General features: G+C 41.1%; 1 protein-coding gene across 1 annotated transcript in view; it reads left to right on the plus strand.

Annotated features, from left to right (window-relative positions):
- Positions 1 to 24,224, plus strand: part of LOC137594001 (cytosolic carboxypeptidase 4) — an 83,572-nt gene that overhangs the window by 19,848 nt on the left and 39,500 nt on the right. The window contains exons 7-14 of the mRNA XM_068313175.1: positions 5,875 to 5,912; positions 11,215 to 11,423; positions 11,735 to 11,915; positions 12,272 to 12,336; positions 16,218 to 16,334; positions 22,721 to 22,910; positions 23,027 to 23,117; positions 23,677 to 23,946. Coding sequence (XP_068169276.1) covers positions 5,875 to 5,912; positions 11,215 to 11,423; positions 11,735 to 11,915; positions 12,272 to 12,336; positions 16,218 to 16,334; positions 22,721 to 22,910; positions 23,027 to 23,117; positions 23,677 to 23,946 — 1,161 coding nt within the window. The remainder of the gene's footprint in view (positions 1 to 5,874; positions 5,913 to 11,214; positions 11,424 to 11,734; positions 11,916 to 12,271; positions 12,337 to 16,217; positions 16,335 to 22,720; positions 22,911 to 23,026; positions 23,118 to 23,676; positions 23,947 to 24,224) is intronic.

A 24,224-nucleotide genomic window follows, 5' to 3' on the forward strand; every position in this document is an offset into this window, starting at 1 on the left:
TTGGGAACTGGAAACTCCAAGTTGGTGTGAGGAAATCAGATGCTGTGGAATGACAAATTTATAGCCCAAGGTGTGAGCTTTCTGCATTCCTTTCATGCAGAAGCCAGCTGTTTTAATACAATGAGAAGACGGGAATTCGAAATTTCAAACCAAGCTTCTACTTTGGATAATTTACAGAAATTCAAAAATTTGAACATCTAGTATTTAATGATAACAACCTAGCAGGAGACATTTTTTTGTATTTATGGGAAGGAAATTAGACTTATCTATCATGTTGATTTATGTAGTTATACATATGTGATACGGTGAAAATGATTCATGCGAGTCCACTGCTCTCCGCACCTTTTGTTGTGAATGTGAGCTACTATAGACCACTGAGGGGGCATTTTCCTTTGACTGGAATTTCTGACAAGGTCAGAATCAGACTAATTTTTTATGCAATTATGGGCATTTCCTTTGCACTAGTTAATAACGGGATGGTACTAATAACATTTAAAATAAACTTGCCACTTGGCTTTTATTTATAAATTTGTGGGTCAAAATGATGTTGTGCAGATACTTCAATCTTTGAGTATAGAATACGAAACCACATTTCAATACAATATACAGGTAGACCTCAACTTGAGAACATAAAAGGTTCCAAGAGGCTGTTTGTAATTGAATATTTCATAAGGTCATTTAATGTCATCACTATTCTAAATATGACAGTACTATTCCCTAAGACTTACTAGAAAAATAACAGAAGAAGAAGAAGATGAAGAAAACAGTAACACAATAGTACATGGGGAGGCAGAGTGAGGAGAATGGGGAATGACTTCGGGTGGCGCCCCAATTGACCAGTTTGTAAGGGGATGACGCCTGACTCAAGGGCGACTCGGCAGTGGCCGGGAGACGAACCGACACCTTCCACAGTCCCACTCCCACCAGGCATCTGATGATGTCTGGCGGGAGTGGGATTCCAACTGCTGATGTCTGGAAGATGTCAGGTCATAAGACGTCTGCTCTACTGCTGAGCCACTGCTGCCCCAACGGCACATAAAGAAAATTAAATACTGTAGTATCAAAATGTAACTTTAACAGCGCTATCTCTGCTGAATGAATTGTCTCCTTGGGGTTGTAAAGGCTAAGCCGAGCTTTAATCCACTGGTTATTCCACCACACTGCAGTACAATATTTAGATATGGCAGCGTGTGTTTGTTCGTATCTCCGAATGTTTGTAAGTTAAAGATTACGTGTACTTCCGTCCAATGTTTTTAGCTGCTTACCCAGATCTGAGATAATGAGAGCAGCAGTTTCAGCAGAAAAGCCCAGGCATTGTTGTCTCCCGCTGACTTCCACCCTCTCCTGGGATTCTAGGGTATTCCCAGGGCAACCAATCTCGCCAGTGAGTCCTGGGTCTGGCTCTTTTTCTATCCCAGATGGACATGCCTGGAACATATCCCATGGAAGGCGTCCAGGGAGCATCCTGATCAGATACCTGAACCACCTTATCTGGCTCCACTCAATGCGGGTTGCACCAGCTCTACTTTGAGCCTCTCCAGGATGTCTGAGAGCCTCACATCATCTCTAAAGCTGAGCCCAGTCACCCTATAGAGGAAACTCATTTCAGCTGCATGTGCTCATGATCTTACCCTTTCTGTCATTGCCCAGAGCTCGTGATCATAGGTACGGGTTGGAACCTAGACCAATTGGTAAGGGAGAACCTTGCTTTTTTTTAATCTCATCTGTCTGTTTACCACCACTGACCAGTAGAGCAGCTGCATCACTGTGCAGAACCATGACTTCTGGTTTAGAGTTGATGACTTTTATCCCGGTTGCAAACCACTCAAGTGCGAGTTGGACCACGTTATCAGCAGATAGCAGAGATTGAATCCAATGCCCGCCGTACCCGACACCCTTTGCCATTCGGCAGTGGCTAGAAATTCTGTCCCAAAAAGTTATGAACAAAACCTGACAGAATGTTGGCAATGTAAACCAGACTTTAATCGTGGGAATTGAGTGACTGGAGAGCCCATAGCAATGAGTTGTTAACTACTTACTACCAAAGCACTACCAAAGGTTGTAAGTCTTCTCCAGGTCCACAAAGCATATGTGGACTGTTTGGGCAAACTCCCATGCTCCCTCCAGCAACCTCACAAGAGCAGAGAGCCACGAGGGAAGGAGGGATGTCAGAGTGGCCGTGTGCCGTGCAAACAGTTATGACAGGAGTTCCAAAATTTCGAATTTGCAGAGTATCCTGGTACCAGCTTTATTTGGGTGGTGAGCATCAAAATAAAACTATTTTTTATATACTGTCTTTTTATTTAGTATCAATGCAGGACACACTTTGAACAGCAGAAAGAGTGGACATACACAAGCTCATGCTAAGCATGCAGCAGAAGAATCTCAATTCTGGATAAGATTTTAACTAGGAATGAGCGAGTACACCACTATCTGTATCTGTATCTGTTCAAACATCTAAATGATCTGAATCCGTATCTGTACTCGGAATGGGTGGGAGTTAAACCGGAAGTGGGTGTGGTTTGATCCAATATGGGTGGGGCTTAAAACGCCACATTATTTTAAGTCTGAAATTGATATGGATTGATCAGAAGTTTCTATATTTATTGTTTATTTTAAAACAATTTACAGAAAAGCCTCAAAATTGAGATTCAAATCAATGTTTTTGATCACAAGATACGTTTTTTATGAACTCAGGACATGAAGTGCATTAATGAATACAACGCATGCAATAGGAAATTATGAACTACAAAGTATGCATGGACAAGAACTGTCATACTTAATACAACTTTCAATTTTTTAATTTTTTTTTTTCATCTTTATGATCAAGCTGGTTTTTTTTCAATTATTTATGTATTTTTACCACCTAATGTTCTGAAGCGTGTACAGGCGGGATGGAACGGGTGAAGGAAAGTGTCAGGTGTGATGTGTGATAGAAGAGTTTTGTGTACAAAACTGTGGTGAGACCAGCGATGCTGTTTGGTCTAGAGACAGTGTCACTGAGGAAAATACAGGAGACAGAGCTGGAGGTAGCAGAGATGAAGATGCTGAGGTTCTCTCTGGGAGTGACCAGGATGGGTAGGATCAGGAATGAGTACATCAGAGGGACAGCACATGTTAGAGGTTTTGGAGATAAAATCAGAGAGGCCAGACTGAGATGGTTTGGACATGTCCAGAGGAGAGATAGTGAATATATTGGTAGAAGGATGCTGAGTTTTGAGCTGCCAGGCAGTAGGCCTAGAGGAAGACCAAAGAGGAGGTTTATGGATGTAGTGAAAGAGGACATGAAGGTAGTTGGTGTGATAGAAGAGGATGCAGTAGACAGGGTTGGATGGAGGCAACTGATTCACTGTGGCGACCCCTGAAGGGAAAAGCCAAAGGAAAGAAGAAAGAAGAAGATTACATACAGTATTGCATTGTAGCTCTTCTGCACAAATATCTGTGGTTTTGCAAAGCCAGAGAAGTATAAATATCTCTATGTGTTGTTGAGATATAACGCTCTGTCAGTGTTTTAGTCTGAGAAATAAAATACTTGCAACCAAATGGTGAGTTCAGGGCAATGTCACATTTTCAGCAAATTCAGAAGTTGAAAAATTAGGCTTTTCTGAAGTTGCTCAGGGGACCACTACCATTTTCTCAGCTATTCACAGATATCGTACAGTTCAGTAATCTTAAACTTGAATTCCTTTGTCCATTTAAAACACACATGTCAAATTCAAGGCCCACGAGCAAGATCTGGCCCATGGCGGAATATTTATGGCCTGCCGGATGATTTTTAATTACTATTAGAACCGGGGGGTTTCAAGCCAGGTGGGAGTCAGAGTGTATGTTCAGAGAGGTAAAAGGTAAACCTGTGTGTCTTCTATAGAGTTTGCACATTTCATCCCCGACACAATGTCACAACTGTGCATCCAAGCTGCTCGGACGCTCTATGTTTCATAGCACAGACCTGCATGAACAATTGTTCTCGCTGATGAAGATGAACAAAACATCCTACAGGAACCGTCTGATTGATTAACACCTTCACTCAATCAGGAGGATTTCCTCAGCTCACAGCCTGACCCTGAACATTCATGAATTTGTACAAAAAATGAGAAACCATCAAATATCAGGCTCAGCCTCAGACAAGTGAGCATCAAACAGCAGTAAAGTATTTTCAGTTTTAAATTCAGTTAAACGTTTACATTTGTTTCTTCAAGACATGATGTCTCTTTGAACGGAGTATTGTTTTGTCTGTATGCCACAGATTTTTGTATTTTATTTTATTTATTCATATCTATTTCAATTGAATGGACTCAGGGAAAATTGCAGATAAGAACCATGAGAAAGGATACAACTGAATTGATTTTTTTTTTAATTTTACTATTTTTTTTATTTTTGAAAGCAGTGATTGGCAGGATCGTAGAGCAGCAAAATTATGTTTACATTTTTTTTTTGCACAATAATGCATTATTAGTGTGTATGCACAATATTTTTATTGTGCATGCAATAATGCATGCACAATAATGTATTTGTAATTTATGATGCATGCAATTTAATTTATGCATTCCTCTTGATATTAAGGAACATATTTTGTTTTTGAAAGACATTTACTTTTTTGCCTGCTTGTTGAAAATGTTTTCCCTTGAAGCCGTTGACGGAGCCATTACAAAATATTGCTTTATTTATTTAATCACTAAATAATATACAGTGTTAGCTCTTGGTTCAATAGGCTATGTTCATTTCAATATGTTTTAATAAACAATTAACCAGTCCGACCCTCGGCTTGTAGCAAATTTGTTTTATTTTTGACTCTCTGTGTATTTGACTTTGACACCCCTGATTTAAAAGGTATAGTTTAGATCTAAAAGAAAGAGCAAAATGTATCTAAGAAGTGGATAAAAAGTTATTTTCTTTGAGAAATTTTGGCGTGGAGCCAACTCAACATACTTTATAATCAGGAAATAAATACTGTAGTATCATAATGTGACTTTTACATCTACCTCTGCTGAATGAGTTTTATCCTCAGGGTGTAGAGGCTAAGCCAAGGTTTAATCCACTGAGGTATTCCACCACAATGACGTGAATGATGCACTGATGCGCTTCCTGGTAATCAGAAGTCAGTCCTTTATGTTTGAATACTCTGTTTTGTTTCCATAGACTCAATACTTTAAAAACAATGTGAACTAACAGTTTTGTTTACAGGTAGTCTATAATCTACATTGCTGACTATAACTTTCCACCTCACCTGAATTGTCTTCAGTCTCAATGTTGGTGAACATCTACATTAACATAAATACATTGGGTGTTGGTTTCCTGCTGAAGTTCACAGAGATGCAGATAAAATAAGGAATAAACGCAAAACAGGAAAGACAAAAAGGCCACATGAGGTCTGACATTAGAGAAAAATGTTGTCTTAGTCTGAGATTTAATTAATTATTTTGACATGTCCTGAAGTTGTAACCTATGGGGTGTTGATGTTACTTTCTCCAGACCATATATCCCATATTTCATACATCCCACTTACAAGGTGTTACAAGGTGGAATCTTCTATAATTAGATGTTCTACTTTCTTTTACTTTTCTAACTCCAATGGTAAAAGAAAGACATAAGGACAATAACAACCCCCCTCTCCAACACACACACACACACACACACACACACACACACACACACACACACACACACACACACACACACACACACACACACACACACACACACACACACACACACACACACACACACACACACAAACACTCCCACCCTGTATACACACTGTGCTACTGCTAAAATAGCCATACTGGTGTGCACAGCTGCAGCAGTGTATCACATATACATATGTGCTAACAATTGTCTGAGACTCTGTATCTGCTCCCTCTGTTTCTGTTTCAGGGCAGCCATTCATGCCTTTGCTGCTCTGCTGTGCACAAGTAAGTTTTCAGATTGTTTATCTACATCATTAACCAGCAAAGATGTACATGATGTGTATGATGTACATGATGTACGTCCATCATCATCATTATCATCATCATCATCATCATCATCATCATCATCATCATCATCATCATCATCATCATCATCACTACTCAACACAACTCACACCCAATGATTGTGTTTTTGAGGCTGTGGTGTTATTTAAACCAAGACGCTTTGGTTCTGTTTGTCAGCTTGGAAAAATAATCTTACCCATTTTTGAAGACACTGAAGCAATCAACTGAACAAGGAAGGAAGGAAGGGAGGAAGGAAGGAGAGAGGGAGGGAAGGAAGATAGGTAGACAGATAGATAGATAGTTCCTTCTGGATTTTTTAAATACAATTGGACACGATCCAGAAACATGTTGAGGTCAGGACAGAAATTTTCTACTTTGCCCTTACTTACTTTTGCCTTTCGAACCGAATTTTTTAAATCTTTTGTGACTCATATTTTTCTGTTATGAATTCTTTCAAACTGTTGTCGATTTATTCCTTCTTGTGTTAGTGTGTCTTCTTTTAGGAGCTATCTTTAATAATTCCTCGTCTATCACAATATAATCTTCTTCCTCCTTCTCCAACTCTCTCTCTGGTCCCCTTAGCCTCCACCAAATTACTGTCCATCATTTGTGCTGTTAGCGGTGTCCTGCATGTTATTTTGTGGTGCTGGGTTGGTGGCCGGCGACTGTTTTAACTTTGTGCCATCACCCATGCTCTGTTTAACCTTTGTGCTGTCACCTGTGACCTCTGGGTTGATGGCCGGTGATTCAGTGGGGGATGGAGTTTGAACCTCACAAGGCTGCGATTGTGACATAAGGACCGCAGTACTGTAAGCCACCACAAGGATTGCGGCCACCGGCTATTTAACCTTTGCGCTGTCACTTTTATCCTGTGTATTATTGCACGCCTCCAGGTCGGCTGCCGGTGACCCAGTGGGTAATGAATCACCGGCTACGACCTCGCAGCACTGGAGGCCGCTACAGCCGCGTAAGAAGCTGCAACCGCCGGCTTCGCGGCAACCACAGCAGCCAGCTGCATAGCGGCCTCGGCCGCCGGCCCCCCACAATCACTGCCGCCTGCTTCACAGCAGTCGATGGCCAGCGCTCACCCTCTCCCTTCGTACAGTGGCACATGAGATGTCCCTTCCATCCACACCATACATTTCATGCCCTCACTGGTGACATAAACCTTGTAGTCATAGTAATAATTTTTAACGTGAGTGTGATGTTCAGCTCTTCATTGATACGATTAGGGATTATCATAAGCTGTCTCCAGAAGGCGTAACATGCCTGAATGGCACTGCCGACCGGGAACCAATTTATAGGACTCAGGAGCCGACCATGTCGTGACAGCTCCCTCTCCAGGGCTTCGTTGCTGAGGTACGGCAGAGCGTTCAATATGATCATCGTTTTAGTTGGGTTAGCCAGGGGGAGGACGGGGGTGAAGTTATTCTCAATCACCGCCCCGCTCACAACTACCTGATGCATCTTTTCAACTTCATCTTGAAACATCACCACTGCTTTTTTCATTCGGGAGGCTGCTTTAACGATGTTGTATCCGACCTGCTCTCCCACCGCTAAACACACCTCCCCAACCGAGCAGCTGGGGGGTGGGGTCAGCTTGATAGCATGCTGGTGAGTGAGCCGTGCCAGTGCGGCTTTTCCTCTGCGGTTGCCCATTTCGGGGCTACCATATTGCCTCCTAAGCTCTGCAAAAGCCCTACAAAGTACTGAACGCAACTGCGATGTAACTGTCACTAAATGAAAGTGAAGATGCATATAAAAAAGCAAAAAACAGAGTGAATATGCACGCAAAGATACCAAACTCTCGTCTGTTCCTCACGCAAACTCCCAAAACGTAACCGTCGTTAAATTATGGTACTCAAAAGCGTGTACAAATATATAAAAAAAGCAAAAAATAGAGTGAATAGATGTGCAGATGCCACACACTCCTTCTCTTCTCAGATCAAAGCAGATATAGAGAGATTTGATTTTTAAAATCACATTTATTCATGAAGTTGATATTACAAGATAGTTACATTCACAAAATCCAAGAGAGATTCACTCAAATATGAACACACACTTAAAAAAATCTTATCATTTGAAATGTGGGCAAAATATTATTGAATTAAACCAAACACTAGACTGATCAGGAGTTCCTCATTTAACACGGAACAGAAGACACATTTGACACACCATAGGTTTGTAAAAGTATCTAAATCATTCATAGCTCTGAAATAGTTAAAATCGATTCTGATTCTTGTTTGACACATTCTTTTTAAAATGGCTTCTGCACTGCAGACGAACATTCAACCTTTTCCTTCCTGCTTAGATAAATTGCCACATTTGCTTGGCCCAGAAGAAAGTTTAGAATTTGCCAGTCCTTTTTTTGATTCTTCCTGCATTTCAAACCTATAATGTATATCTGTTTGTCAAAAACAAAACCGAATGAGAAAAAGATTCCCTCTAAAAAAGGAATGGATTGTAGAGTATCTGAAAGTCTAGGAAGCAGTGAAAAATAGTTTCCTCGTGAGAACAGAACGGACAATTTTCCGACACATTTGGATTCAAAACTGCAATAATGACTGTTGATGGCCATGTAAAATCCTCCATTGGAGATCGCCAACCCTCTTTGTTAACGGCTGCTTGTAGAAAGAAGACTTTACACCATCAGCCCAAGGTGAACCGTCCATGGTGTGTCAACCCTATGTTCAAGTTTATCATTGTTTAGAACCCTTACCATATAGCCATTCCTGTTCCAGCCCTGCCCAACCTTTTTAACACTGGTTTTAATCAGACCTATGGCTGAAGACCTCTCAGTAATTCATTGCTCTTGACCAGTGCACGAATCATAGTAAGTAAGCAGTTTCTGAATGAATGTATCTTTTACAAACTTCTGAATAATGGTGACCTATCGAAAAAACAAACACATTTCAAAAAAAATATTAGCACACTACATTGAATGTTAAATAAAAAAACAGAATCTGATGCTGCGATACACTGGCAACTTCTCGTGAGTGTACTCTGCCTCGTGGCTGTGTTCAGCTGGAATAGCCTCCAGAAATACTCACAAACCGTTCTTCAGAAAAAAGCAGATGAAGATGAGATGATTAAAAATGTCTTGTCCTCGAGATGATGAAAAAAGACACAAGAATCTGATTGTGTGAAAAACAAACACGGAAGTTTGATTACTGGATAGCTGCTATTATCAAAAGCAGACAGGATTCTGTCGTGACTTTATTGCTTTAAAACAAACAGGATTCGGAACAGGAGAGGAAACTGAGTGCAACACTGTTGGAGCAACAGGTGATTTCTAAACTCAGAGATCTGGAGATCTATCGCTTCATATCAGAATGAGACATGTTATCCATTACCATTTGGGGGTAAGAGACCACTTGCAGTGTTGATGAAGTCCTACAAATCTTAAGCACAAGATTTCTCTTCTGAAACAAGACTTCAAACTGAAAGTAAAAAATGTCTACATTAATGAGAATCATGCTACAATGAATGCTGATATCGCTAAATATGCCCGACAATTGAAGAAGAACGGGTAGATTGACAACACCTGGACAAACAACTGCAGGATCTTCATCAAAACAAAGGGGCTTTAGCCGGAGCAGATGAAAACAATGATAATTAAAAATGCGGCGGAATTGGCAAAGTACGAGCAAAAAAGATGGACAAGAGTTGTTACTACACCAAAGATCTGTACAACAGAATCACTTCAATAGTAAGAGCCTCGACACCACTTTTGGACACATTAAGAATGACATAGAACAGTTGAAAAACCATTCAACATCATCAATGTCAGAGACATGGATTTATGAAAATAAAGACATGGATTTCTGCTTGGAGGGATAACATTAAGTTTGAGACTTTAAGAGCATGTTGATGTCTGTTGCCAATATAATGGAATGTGAAACTTAAAGTGTCTGTCACCAACTGGTTAATTCTTTGATGAACACTCTGTCTGCAGAGTGAGGTTAACACGATCATTATATTCTTGTGGAGAACACTGGCAAGGTCAACTTCTTGTTTTGACTATCTATGATGTTAACAAACCTTGTTGTTCCCTGTGATAAAGGCTAATATCTGGATAAAAATATGAACGTCTATCAAAATTCAATGTATTAACTGGTTGAAAACATATTGTAATGAGAGAGGTGTTTGTTGATTCTGGGACACGGGAATTTCACAAGCCTATTGGCTTCTACCCATCAGCTCTTTTTTTTCACCAGATGTTATCGTTGATGATGCAAATATGTTGAAGGTGTGAGGTCTGTTATGACAAAATGCCCCCCACCCAAAAAAAAAAAAACCTAAATAATTTAATTTAAAAAATTTAACACTGGCAATTGTTGATGTAGAGACAGATTCATCGGCTCACGGATTAATGCAATTCATCATAACACTGGAATTCACAAGGAAAGTCGTTCAAGGCGGAGATTGATAGAAGTTCAAATTCACGAATGCATACAATCTGCTGAACCATGACCGTGTTATTGTACCGCTGTTCGACGTTAAGACACACTCCCCCTCTCTTCTTTCTTTTTCCCGACAAGAGGTCAAATGAGAGGACTTCATCTGGACTGTATGGTATCTGCAGCTCTCCCGGTATGCTCATGACCTCTTTTTAAGGTCAGTAAGGAAAGAAGCTTGCGACTGACTGTGACGTTACTTCCCAGAAGTACTGTGATATCCTTCCACTCAGGACAGAAGAAACCCTGGTTAGCATTGTCACGCACAAAGTGTGAAAAACTGTCTGATCTCAAGGCCCACATACTTACCATACTCACCAAACAGTGACATAAATGCCACACACTGGATGTTAAGAACAAGTTCAGAAAGATCAAAATGGTTAAAAATATCTAGGATGACTGCCTCAGATTACACACTAAGAATTGCCCTGCTTCCTTCTGCCATTCATAGTTTATCTAGCTTTGAATCCTGTATCTTACTTATTATTATCTGTATTTTAGTCTCTCCAAAGTCTGTCCTATGAAACTCTAAGAAAGTTCGGTCCCCCATAACGAAAAAAAAAGAGCCTCCTCTAACAAATGCTTGGTAATCATTTCCCACTGCAATTACATATAGCTATTAAATGCTTGCTGTTCTCTTCTATATGAATTTGCCCAAGCCCAATCTGTCAAGGCATTAACATTTGAGTAACTGTGCACATTAAATATGCAAATAAGTGTCAAATATTGGAACTGCTTGTTATCAATCGCTTCCTCCCCTGTTTCTCTGTTTCTCTTCTTTACAGAGACCAATGTTTGCTTGGCAGTCTCTAAGGGTTACATCTCTGGTCTCTTAAGGCTTTATGAGGACTGGCATGGCAAGGGTAGTCAGCATGGTGCTCCAGCAATTTGCCATGCCTTGTTGCGCTGCCTCCATAAGGTCACCCACCGGACCACAGGCAGACAGGCAATAATATCACAGGGAGGCATTAAACTACTCCATCAAATTACACAGGTAAAATTTTTAGCATCATGATGATTTTAGGATGCTGCTTTTGTGGTATCCTAGTCAGAAAATCCAGTATTCAGTTGCAGAGGGAGGTATGCAAGTCTAATATTTTCACTCCGAACCTCTTCTTTTATTCTTAAGTATTTTTCTCCTTGTTGCTGTCAGCTTCAAAATTCATTAGCTAGAGAGATCTTGTATTCACATGCATCCATGTGATAACAGTCACATGGATGCAACTGTGCGTAAGTTGACCTACGTTTTTCTGATGTGTATGTTCACATGATCACAAACTTTTTTTTACTCTTGTTTCTTGGTAGACATGCTTATCGAATAAAGGACTGGAGACTCTGGTGGAGCCCACAGTGCAGTTGATGAGAAAGTGTCTTCCTAAGACTTGTATACCACTAGCATCAGATCGGTCTGCATACACATTTGCTCTGCCTGGAAGACCACATTTTGTCCCTGATACGGAGTTGGCATCAGGTATTGCATATACAGGTACTTTCATTTACGTCATGATTCAACAAATAATTGAATGAAGCTTCATTTGTTCTTCAGTGACCCTAGCTTAAATAAAATCTTTAGTTTGAGGTAAAAATCTTGAGATTTTTTTCCAGTTTAAAAGCCATACTTACTATTATTATTTATTCACTGTTTGTTGTTGTGAAGTTGTGAACATTGCTTTCACATGATATTACCTGAAGGTTTGGATACGTATGATTATTCCCAATAAAATTAGAAACAAACCTTCCATGAAGATTTACGGTTCTAAATATCAAGTTTTTTGAAACTTGTAAGTGGACTGCTGACAGGTGAACAGCGTCACTGGCTGCTGCTTTCTCTTTTATGTTCAGATGGAAGCAGTGAGGACAGTGATGACGAGGAGGCTGATGATAGCCAAGAGGCAGACAAAGACTATGTAAGTGTACAGTATGTACTGTATGATTTTCTTTTTTAAAGGAGAAGATGGGATAAATTTTTTTTGTGTGTGTGATGATTCACCAAACCTAAAAACGTAGGCAAAAATTTGTATCACAATAATGAGTACTTTTTTTTCCAGACTCAGCTTCTTGAGTCTGGATTCACCATCAACCACTGTTGATGGTGAATCAGAATCAGAAATCAGAATCAGAAAGTAGTTTATTGCCAGGTATGGGAAAGTCTACCAAATGAGGAACTTGGTTGCATTAAAAGGTGGCAATAAACAATAAGGAGTAAATATTAGTGCTGTCAGGCGATTAAAAAAATTAATCTAATTAATTACTGAATTTGTAATTAATTAATCTAATTAATCACATTTTAATCTCATACCTGCTAAAGGCCTCCAAATAAAGAATTTGAATTCTAGGACATTACAAAATTGTAGTGCATGACTAATCAATAGAATACACCAAGAAGAAAAGATTTTTCACGCTCCGATGGATGTCCTTGCGGGGGTGGGACTCGAACCACCGATGGCTGGGCGATCCGCCTTCAAGATGATTGCTCTATCACTGAGCCACTGCCGTCCCAATGGCCCCATGTTTGTTCTTTTCATGAATAAACTTTTCGCCCAAAGGTCCGAGTGGGCTTGCCTCGCTCTCTTATGTCGCATCCATCTCTATTGTCAGTCACCCTGCTTTTGAATAGTGGCGCAGGTGTGAAGTTCACCTGGCAGTGATTCTAGAAGATCCTGGAAGAACCCCCAAATGTTACCGGCACCAGACCTACGGGAATCTGGACCAGCTCATGTGATGCACAGGATAAAAGCACTGTGAATCGGTGTTGGTGCACCGGCTGTGGATCAATAACGGAGCACACAGATTAACGTCTTCACAAGTCAGCCGTTTTAAAAAATTTAAAAAATTAAAAATTTTTAAATTTAAAAAATATTACATACATATACATACATATACATATATACATACATACATACATATACATATATACATACATATACATACATATACATTTAAAAAATATTTAAATGTTCACCAACAAAAGAAATAAACAATGTGCAAAACAACAGATAACAATTGCACAATAAATGTAAATAAATGAATAATTATAAAAAATAAATGAACTGAAACATAAATTAAGGATAAGCAAAATATCAGATTGATATAAAATAACTACTCTAACATAACAACGTCACACTGACTGCATAAGGCATACAGTGCCTTGTGAAAGTACTGGCCCCTCAAGAACTTTTTGACATTTTGCTACATTTCAGGCTTCGACCTTAAAGATAACAAACTGAAAATGTTTTTCAAGAATCAACAACATGTGAGACACAATTGTGAAGTGGAACCAAATTTATTCAACATTTTATATTGTGTTTACAGATAAAAAACTGAAAACTAGGACGTGCAAAAGTATTGACCCCTTTGAGTTAATACTTTGTACAACCTCATTCTGCTGCGATCACAGCTGCTAGTCCTTTTGGGTTGTCTCTATATGTTTTGCACATCTTGAGACAAATATTTGCCCATTCTTCCAAACAGCTATAGATCTTTAAGGTTAGATGGAGATCATTTGTGCACTGCAATTTTCAGATCTTTCCACAGATGCTCTATTGGATTGAGTACCTGGTGTATCATCTGGAAGGAAAGTAGATAAGGAGACTTGGTGGTGGAATGAGGAGGTACAGGAGTGTATACAGATAAAGAGGTTAGCTAAGAAGAAGTGGGACACTGAGAGGACTGAGGAGAGTAGACAGGAGTACAGGGAGATGCAGCGTAAGGTGAAGGTAGAGGTAGCAAAGGCCAAACAAGGGGATTATGATGACTTGTATGCTAGGTTGGACAGTAAGGAGGGAGAGACTTCTACACAGTTGGGCAGAGAGACAGAGAGACAGAGATGGGAAGGACGTGCAGCAGGTTAGGGTGATTAAGGATAGGGATGGAAGTGTATTGACAGGTGCCTGCAGTGTGATGGAAAGATGGAAATAGTACTTTGAAGACTTGATGAACGAGGAAAATGAGAGAGAACCAAGACTAGAATAGGTGGCTGCTGTGGACCAGGAAGTAGCAAAAATTATTCAGGATGAAGTGAGGAGTGCATTGAGGAGGATGAAGAGCGGAAAGGCAGTCAGTCCTGATGATATACCTGGAGAGGTTTGGAAGTGTCTAGGAGAGGTGGCAGTAGAATTTCTGACTGAGTTGTTCAACAGGATGTTAGATAGTGAGAAGATACCTGAGGAATGGAGGAGAAGTGTGCTGGTGACCATTTTCAAGAACAAGGGAGATGTGCAGAGTTGTGGCAACTACAGAGGAATAAAGCTGATGAGCCATACAAAGAAGTTATGGGAAAGAGTAGTTGAAGCTAGACTAAGGGCAGAAGTGAGAATTTGTGAGTAGCAGTATGGTTTCTTGCCAAAAAAGAGTACTACAGATGCAGTATTTGCTTTGAGCATGTTGATAGAGAAGTACAGAGAAGACCACATGGAGCTGCATTGTGTTTTTGTAGATCTGGAGAAGGCTTAGGACAGGGTGCCCAGAGAGGAACTGTGGTATTGTATGAAGAAGTCTGGAGTGGCAGAGAAGTAAGTTAGAGCGGTGCAGGACATGTATGAGGACTGTAAGGCAGTGGTGAGGTGTGCTGTAGGTGTGACAGAGGAGTTCAAGGTGGAGGTGGGACTGCGTCAGGGATCAGCTCTGAGCCCCTTCTTGTTCGCTATGGTGATGGACAGGCTGACAGACAAGTTTAGACAGGAATCTCCATGGACCATGATGTTTGCAGATGACATTGTGATCTGCAGTGAGAGCAGGGAAGAGGTGGAGGAGAAGCTAGAGAAGTGGAGGTTTGTCCTGGAAAGGAGAGGACGGAAGGTTAGCGCCAAGTGGAAGAGTGAGGTTACAGGGAGAAGAGATCAAGAAGTTGGAGGATTTTAAGTACTTAGGGTCAACAGTCCAGAGCAATGGAGAGTGTGGAAAAGAGGTGTAAAAGCGTGTACAGGCAGGATGGAATGGGTGGAGGAAAGTGTCAGGTGTGATTTGTGATAGAAGAGTTTCAGGTAAAATGAAAGGAACGGTGTACAAAACTGTGGTGAGACCAGCGATGTTGTTTGGTCTAGAGACAGTGTCACAGGAGGCAGAGCTGGAGGTAGACATGTGGACAGGCTTCCACCTGTCCACATGCCATCAGGAACGATCCTGATGAGTGGTAGATGTTCTGGAGAATCTCCTGCTAGACCTGACAACTGACAGAATTTTATGCTTGACTCATCTGACTATTTATTGGACATTCATGACTCTTACTCATTAAATGAACTTGCAGAATAGCAGGCACACTGCAACAGGTTTCAGAGAAATGTAACACGAAATAGAAGGTTAAAAACCTGGAACTGTAATAAAAAAACCCAGCATACTTTTTTGCAGAAAGCTGAAAATGGCATAATGCTGCCCTCTAGTGTTATTAGCATGAAACACTTATGAACTCTTAATTCATTAAAGGTTGTGTAGTCATTTCAATTATATCATTTGAGAACTCCAATAAACACTTCTGTAGCTCCTCTCAGCTCTTCCAGTGTGGTATGTTTGTTAATTTTTTTCATGTTCTTTTTTTTTTTACAATTTCATATTTTGATTGTTTCCTTCGTTGTTTTTTTCTGTCTGTCTCATTCTCTCTCTCTGTCTCTGTCTCTGTCTCTGTCTCTGTCTCTCTCTCTCTGTCTCTCTCTCTCTCTCTCTCTCTCTCTCTCTCTCTCATTCTCTGTCTCTCTCTCTCTCTCTCTCTCTCTCTCTCTCTCTCTCTCACTCTCTCTCTCTCCAGCCCCTGCGTATTTATGGTGTGTCGCTTATGCAAATTTTGTTTGTTTAGGATGACGACTTGGAGACAGACGTGAGCAAACTTCGTCTACGCCCTGACCCAGACCGACCCAAAAATTTGCTACCACAGTACAGCTGCTTCTGTCCTGAGTTCTCATATAACTTCCAGGTAATCGCAAATCCAGATTATATTTCTGGTGTTTTACATATGATATCATATGCATCCGAAAATATAGTGCTCTGAAAAAGTGTGTGTTTCTGTGTGTTGTAGTTGTGGCCTACAGGTCAATACAAAAGAAAAACAATACTCAAATACTCAAAATATAGAGTATTTGATGTAAATCACTATTTAAGTAGTCTAAATGAATACATTTCAGTACACCCTACCAAAATCATAACAAAAAGTGTTGACTTGACATCTGTCTAGAAAACACTCATTGTCTCCCTCCCCAAGGAGGAGAAGACATAGAAGATCATTGAGAATTGACATCATTCACAAAGAACTGGATCAAAGCATATTCATGGAAAGTTGACTGTGAGAACAACATGTGATAGAAGAAGGTGACCAAGCAATAGGGATGTCAGCAGCCTTCAAAAGATTGTGAAGAAAAGTTGATTGAGAAACTTGTGGGAGCTTCACAAGGAGTGGACTGAGGCTGGAATCAGACCATCAAGAACCACCTCACACAGATGTGAGCAGCAGAAAGACAAGTGTCGCATTCCTGGTGTCAAGTCACACCTGAACCAGAGACAATGTCAATGTCCTACTGGATGGTTTGGGCCCATATCATCTGCTGGTGTTGGTCCTCTGGGTTTTATTAAGTCCAAAGCTCATGCTTCTGACTGCTTACAAGCTTCATGAAGCAAGCTTCTTTGTGGTCTTGAATATCAACCCAAATAGCCTTTAACTCTGCCCCGGATCTGCCACGGATCCGCAAACCGGGCCTGGAATGGAGTCCACTTGCACAACGCGACAGACCCGGAGCGGGCAAGAACCGCGGACCCAAACCAGATCGGGTGCGGAGCCAATCTGGATCCGTTCATAAAGCAGCTCAGCTGTCCGGACCCGTTCTGGAACCATTCATGAAGTGGCTGACCCGGCATGGACCCATTCCGGAACCGATCATGAAGCAGCTGACTCGGTGCCGCCTCGGTCTGGGACTGTTGGGAAGCAGCTGACCCGGCAGGGACCCGTTCTGGAACAGTTCATGAAGCGGCTGACTCGGTGCCACCCTGGTCCAGAATCGTTCATGAAGCGGCTCATCTGGCCCAGATCCTATATTCAAAATGGTTCATTGGGCCATAACTGGCAAAAGAAATACCCAACATCAACGTTGTTCTGAAAAAGCTTGAATACTTCTCTTAACCAGTCTGCCCTTACTAATACTGTAAATGGAAAAATGAAACGCAACCATGAATTGTATCCAAAGCATTTTACTGCCACATCTCTCTGGGAAATCAATTACAAAAGAATATCATGATTGATAATCATAATAGGAAGACATGAAAACCAAACATGACAACATTGCTTTAACTTGAAACTGGTGGGTTCTCATTTGAAGTACTGTACCAGGATGCCTCTGGAGTTCCCCCTGTCAGCTGCGAAGTTGAACCAACGAATCTCACGAATGATTATGTTTTCTTCAGTTCCACACAGCCGTGTCTCTTTTACAGCATCTGAAATCGCACAAACAAATTTTCACACAAAATTCCATGAACTCAGACACCAGTTGTAATGTTTTAAAAAGATGTGTATAACCATTGGCTTATCAAGTGACATTTTGCTGCCTGACATTAGCTCCCATTTGCATTGTTGACAAAACTCAGCAAATCTCATGTTTGAAGAGGGAATTTAAATCTATGGCCAGATACTTGCTGGTTTAACTCAGTGTAAATGCTGAAAACATGTTGTTCTAATTAACTCTTGTTGCAGCTGATGAATGAACAAATGACGAAACAGCCGCCGCAGCGCAGGCTAAACATCGGAGATAACGGATGACGCGCACGCTGCACACCAGTCGACACTTAGTCATATTTAAGTCCCCGTAAAATAGAGACAATAATACAGATTAGCAAAGTGTCAAATGCTTTCACAATACCGTACGTCCAAAGGCGTTCAAAAGTCCAACCACTGCAAGTAAGGCCTGTCAAGTGCATCACATTTACATAAACATACAACAGAACTACTTCCGCTCACAACAGGAAGTACCAAAATAAGAGCGTCACATACTTATGCTTAACATCTATGATGAATATAATTTTGCCAGTAAGACGAAAGTACATATTGGATATATTTGAATGTTGTCTGCTTACAGAATGTACCTTGTTCAGCATCGTCCTCATCCAGCGTCTGTGGGCGGAGAAAGGTGCGTACGTAATGCTGTCATCCAGACTCGTAATGTCGTATTGACCAATCACGGAACCCCTACATATGCTGGTCCGACACAGAACTGGCGTCGGCGTCTTAAGCGAGGAACGTGAATGAATGAATGATAAATTTATAAACTTTATAACTGTCAAGCATAAACGTCTCTTCCACGTGAAGCCGTTATACGTCAGATAAAAGCTGGTTTTCGTCACGGGGCACGCCCCCTGGATAGACGTCTCCCTATTTAGAGATCGCTGTAATCCGTTCGAATTAGCTGAACAATCACTGTACGAAAGGTACAGGTTTTGGGGAGAGGGGTTACATTACATCTGTCAGCTGCCGGAGCCTTAAATCAGTACCCTAATGAAACGCACTGCAACCATGAGCAGACAGTCCCTGTGCATTGCACTGAGGTTTTTTGCCACAGTTAATATATTTCTTAGTGATTATTATGATGTCCTTAAATCCCTCGTTGGATGGGTTGCAAGCAAGCCACAGATAAAATGCCATTAATCAATTATTTAAGTAAATCATTGATAGGTACTTTTATGTATTCTGTTGGTGATGCCGAAAACCTCGGGAAGAACACAGTATGTAGAGCTATTCATGAAGTCGCGGGGGCTACAATCACATGCCATAACGAAAAATGTCGTACACACATACATTTATGGAACACACAAATATTACTGTAGTCAGATATACAAGTGCAGTCATAGTGGGGAAGTAATATTATAATGGCACTAACTTCCGCATCAACACAGTCGGCGATTTTTTGCCAGCGATCCTTGCGCCGTTTGGCAGCTGCAACTGTGTTGCTTTTTGCCTGTATTATTGATTTGTATTCCTTGTATTTATTAATTATTATTGTTTGCTCCTCCGTTGTGAAATATGCGGCTTGGGCTGGTTTGTTGCATGTTTGCGATTGGTCGCGTGCAGCACCCTCCGCCCTTTTTATGTGAGCACGCACAGATCTAGAGTGGACAACCCTGAATTGAATTAGTGAGTTGATAGCCGGCTTTATGGTACCGAAATTCCGGAGGGCGGATGTCTTGGTAAGTGAAGCCAGATAAGTAAGAGGAAGCCCAGCTAGGTTAATCAAGCTTTATGGTACAGGGATCCGGTGTGCTGGAGCTCATCATCGATCAGCTCATCATCATCGGTGTCAGGTGCTATTTGAGTAGGAGCATCCGCTTTGCGGTTCCGCCTGGCATCCGTGCCGCGTCCGCTGTATGGCGGAGCGCTAACCGCAACTGGGTCGTTTCCTGTGTACTTCCCCAAACGAGTGAGCCGCCGAGGCGGAACTGCCCCGGCGTCGGGTGTTATGTGGGTACCTTTCATGCACACGGTCAACAAATAGTTTGCATGTCCTTGTTCACACACACCTGCTGCTCATCAGCAGTGCTCCACCTTGTGTATAAACCACAACAACGGCAACTGCCCGGTTATGCTGACTGCAACCGGCCCGGCTCCTGTGCACTTCCCCTAAACGACTGAGACGGGCAGATTCGCTAGGCATTCGCTTTGCGAATCTACCTGGCCTCCGTACCGAGCCCACTGTATGACGGTCTGCTGCCCGTAACCGCTCCGTTTCTTGTGCGCTACGTCGAAGCGAGTGATCCGCCGAGGCGGAACTGTGCGTGTTAAGGCTGAATCCGTCGTATGAAACGAGTATCCGGCTCAACCCTAGTACACAAAATCAGCTGATGGAGCTGAAGCCAACCAGACAGACATCCTGGAGGAACTGTGGAGAAAAACACACTAGAAAGAGGCCAAGAGGAGACAACTGATGAGAATAGAGAGAAGGAAATAAATAGCTGTGTCTGGTAACTGCGTTTCAGTTGAGGGCTTCCAGAGTGTTAACAGCATGAACACTGGTAAGAGGAAAGGGGTAGTTCTTGCGAACTACCTTGAACTGTTGGCTGTTGTGCTCCATCCCTACTATCTGCTGCGTGTGCCCCCACATTTCTGATGATGGCTGTTTACATCCTGCTGTCTGCTAACCCTACGTTGCAGTGAGGAGGAGGGCAAGCTAGGACACTAAGATTGTACATTATTACATTCTTATTTTATCTATTTTTCATTTATTTCTTTTTAGCTCTTCATTCATAAATTCTCATTATTATTTCATTCACTCTGTTTTTTTCTGGAGCAGTGCAACTAGAAAGAAAAGCAATTTCCCATCAGGGATCAGAGTATGCTGATTCTGTTTCTGACTGAAGCACCCTGAGATGTAAATAACCGCTGTCTGATGTCCAAAAAATGCCATATTATGTTCACAAGTTTATATTTTGAACCTCGCACCATATTACACTACTGTAGTTCCCTTTTCTGCAATGACCCACCTTGATGAGCACCACTCTATGCGCATATCTCAACATGCACTTCCCTCATCTCGACTTCACCATACTTACAAACAACCGTAAATAAGATAAATACGTGGAGTGTGTGTGCGCATGTGTGTGTGTGCATGTGTCTGTGTGTGTACGTGTGTGTGTGCGTGAGGACACACTGGACGCGAACACAAATGCAGTGATCCCTCGTTATTTGCGGTTAATGCGTTCCAGGAACCCCCCACAAAAACAAATTTCTGCGATATGGCGACAAACTATTTTATTATTTACGGTAATTTAAACATTTATGAACCCTACCCATACTGATATTAAACCACCTTCTATCTGTATTACCTTTTCCCACACTCTTATAGACTGTTTAAAGCACTTCCGGATGCTGTCAGCCAATAGAATGTGCTTACGGTATCACGTGACTATCTAGTAAAAATATGCGATGAAGCCATGTGTGTTGAATGTGCAAGGGATTACTGTACACACACGCACACATAAGCAGGCTTACACATACACAGACCAAAATGGAGCTAAGTATTTAGCTAAATACAAGCTCATTTCAACAACACCTGAGAATTGTTGGCTTTCTATCTATAAAGCGCTTTGAAATGTCTTCTGATGTGATTCAGCGCTATATAAATAAAAGTTGATCGATTGATTGATTGAGAAAATTGCGTGTGCAGCTCTTAGCGAGGACATTGACACACTGCTACCTTAATGTTGGCCATGAACTTCACCTCAGTTCAAACTCATGCCACCGGATATTTTACCATCCAGTAGATGATGATTTTGTAGACTAGAGCAAATGAAGCCTCCGAACCACCGTGAACCAATTGGGATGAAAGGCTTCAATGCTTCATGGGGCTTCATCTGCCCATCACTACCTCAGGGATGAACACGCCCTAATCTGGGGAGAAGAGTGTGTTCTCGCGCAAGTGGGGCTGGGCTGTGTCTATCACTCCTGTCAATCGCTCAAAACATCATGACGTCACGGTCATTTTTGGCTTGTTTCACAACTTTTTGGAATGTGCATTCGATTCGTTTTCCAGAATCTAAGAGTTGGTAGGGTTAGGGAGGTTTACTACAAACAGTATATGTAGAGACCACAAAAAAAAAGAAGTGTTTTCATAATGGGAGCATTTTAAAAAGTGAATTTACACAAATGTGACAGCAGAGACATCTTTTAATAAAACTGACTGACTGAAGTGGATGAGACCCTGTCTTTACTTACAACCTGTCCCTTATTCATTTCCCTTAACATGACAGCATTATGTTTTACAAACGTTCATTTTGCTGTAACTGAATCCCAGGTGTGCAGGTATCGACATTAAGCTATAGTTTCTATTAAAGGAAAATAAGGATTAAAGAACACAAACTCATAAATGATTTTGAATTTTTTCCTTAAATCAGTCTTAGAAATTTCAGAGTTGCACATCGGGTAGCGCTGTCGCCTCACTGCAAGAAGGTTCTGGATTTCATTCCTGTCTGTGCGAAGTTTCTATTCCCATTGTTCCGTAGGGATGATTCCAATGTAGAAACAGGATAAGTAAAGCTTATCAAAGATTTTTATAGCAATAAGCTATGGTGTATCATCTATTCCACTAAAGTTAATGAGGGAAAATATTACGGAGGCTGTATGACCTTGTTTTTGTGATTTAGATGAAAGCCCTAGTGTGCAACCTTTTTTTGACATTTACTGTCTTCAAAAGAGATCAAATAATTTCAAAATTAATTTCAAGGCCTAATTTTTGTATGTGGAACAAGATATCAGACACAGTTTGGCAGAGGGAAACACACTGGCATTTGTTTATAAAATTAGGTTAAACCATCATCTGTGTCTCATAGGAGATGGACTTGGTGTCAGAGCAAGAGGAGAGTTCCACAACATCATCATCTTCGTCAGATGAGGACATTGTCCTTCTCAACAGTTTGTTTTCTCACAGTACCAGGAAGAACAGAAAGAGAAATAGTTCTACTTGTGAATTGTCACCCTCCTTGTCAAGGTCTAACTCAGAGACAGGAGTGTCCTCCACAGGTAAGAACCAGCTTGTATCAAGAAAAAAGTGGAAAACAAACAAAAAAAAGATTACTTCATGTAGCTGTGTGCGCATGTGCCTGTTATTTGATGCTGTTCTATTTTTTTCTCTACAGCTGCTGCTTTGATGGAGGCCCATGATTTCCACAGAAACAATGACACCCATAGCGCCAACCTCGGCGTCAGGACCATAGAGAGACAGGCAAAGTATGTAGTGACATATACTGTGGGGAGATCAATGTGATACTAAAGTCAATGTGGATTTTATTAAAGGATTTCATGGAAGGATTTCATGGATGATGATGGTTTTATCATATTTTCTGCTCTAAATTCCTGTATAGCAATCTCCTCTGCAGCTGCCGTGCTTTTCTTTGTTGTGAATTGTCAACTTAATTGTCACATTTTCTGTGCATTTTGAAATACCAGTGGAGTTGTATTAGTTGTATGAAGAAGCATCTTTACTGAACATTTTGTTTTTGCCCCCATTGTTAATAACTTTCAAATTAATTAAATTACACACACTAATTACAGGCCTGTCAGAGTGGATTGGTGAACTGATGTCTCTGATTTGACCGTAGTTGTAAGCACAATCGTTTTTTTCATTATGTTCCACCTGCAGGGTGTACCTCATGCAATTCTACATAGAAACAGGTTTAGAAAATAAAAGGATGGATGGATTTCTATGAAGATATCTGCAATGTGTCTCAGAAATGACAATAACATAGAAAAAAACACAAACGCTCAAACTTCTGTATTCTGCTTCTAGGGAACAAGACTGTCGGTATCAGAGACAGGATGGACAGGATCACAAAGAAAAGCACGCACAACAATCTCAGTCTCATCGTACAATGATTGATATACTATTGGAGAGACGCAGAGCTTGCATCCCCAACCACGAACCCAAACTATACTGCTCTGCTGCAGCAAAAGCTAGATCTATTCCAGGTTTCACCATCCTGGCTTTCCCTGATTTCTGGGGTCACATATCACCATCAGGACGTGAACCCATGGCTCCTCGCAAACCAGACATACAGAGGTATTCAGGGCTCTTTACAAAAGTACTTACATGGAACCTCTTGCATACAACTATGTACATGCAATCAAGTATGTAAATATTTGAACGTAAAGTGTACATACTTACTATTTCATTTTAAAAATACAGTACTGTAATCCCTTGCGCATTTGCACATCAACACGCGTGGTTTCACTTCACCACGGTTTGGTAGGTAGTCACGTGATACCGTACTACAGAGAAATAAAGCTAATAAAGCTGATGAGCCATACAATGAAGTTATGGGAAAGAGTAGTTGAAGC

The sequence above is a fragment of the Antennarius striatus genome, chromosome 4 (assembly GCF_040054535.1).
Source record: "Antennarius striatus isolate MH-2024 chromosome 4, ASM4005453v1, whole genome shotgun sequence".
In the NCBI taxonomy this organism is placed as follows: domain Eukaryota; kingdom Metazoa; phylum Chordata; class Actinopteri; order Lophiiformes; family Antennariidae; genus Antennarius; species Antennarius striatus.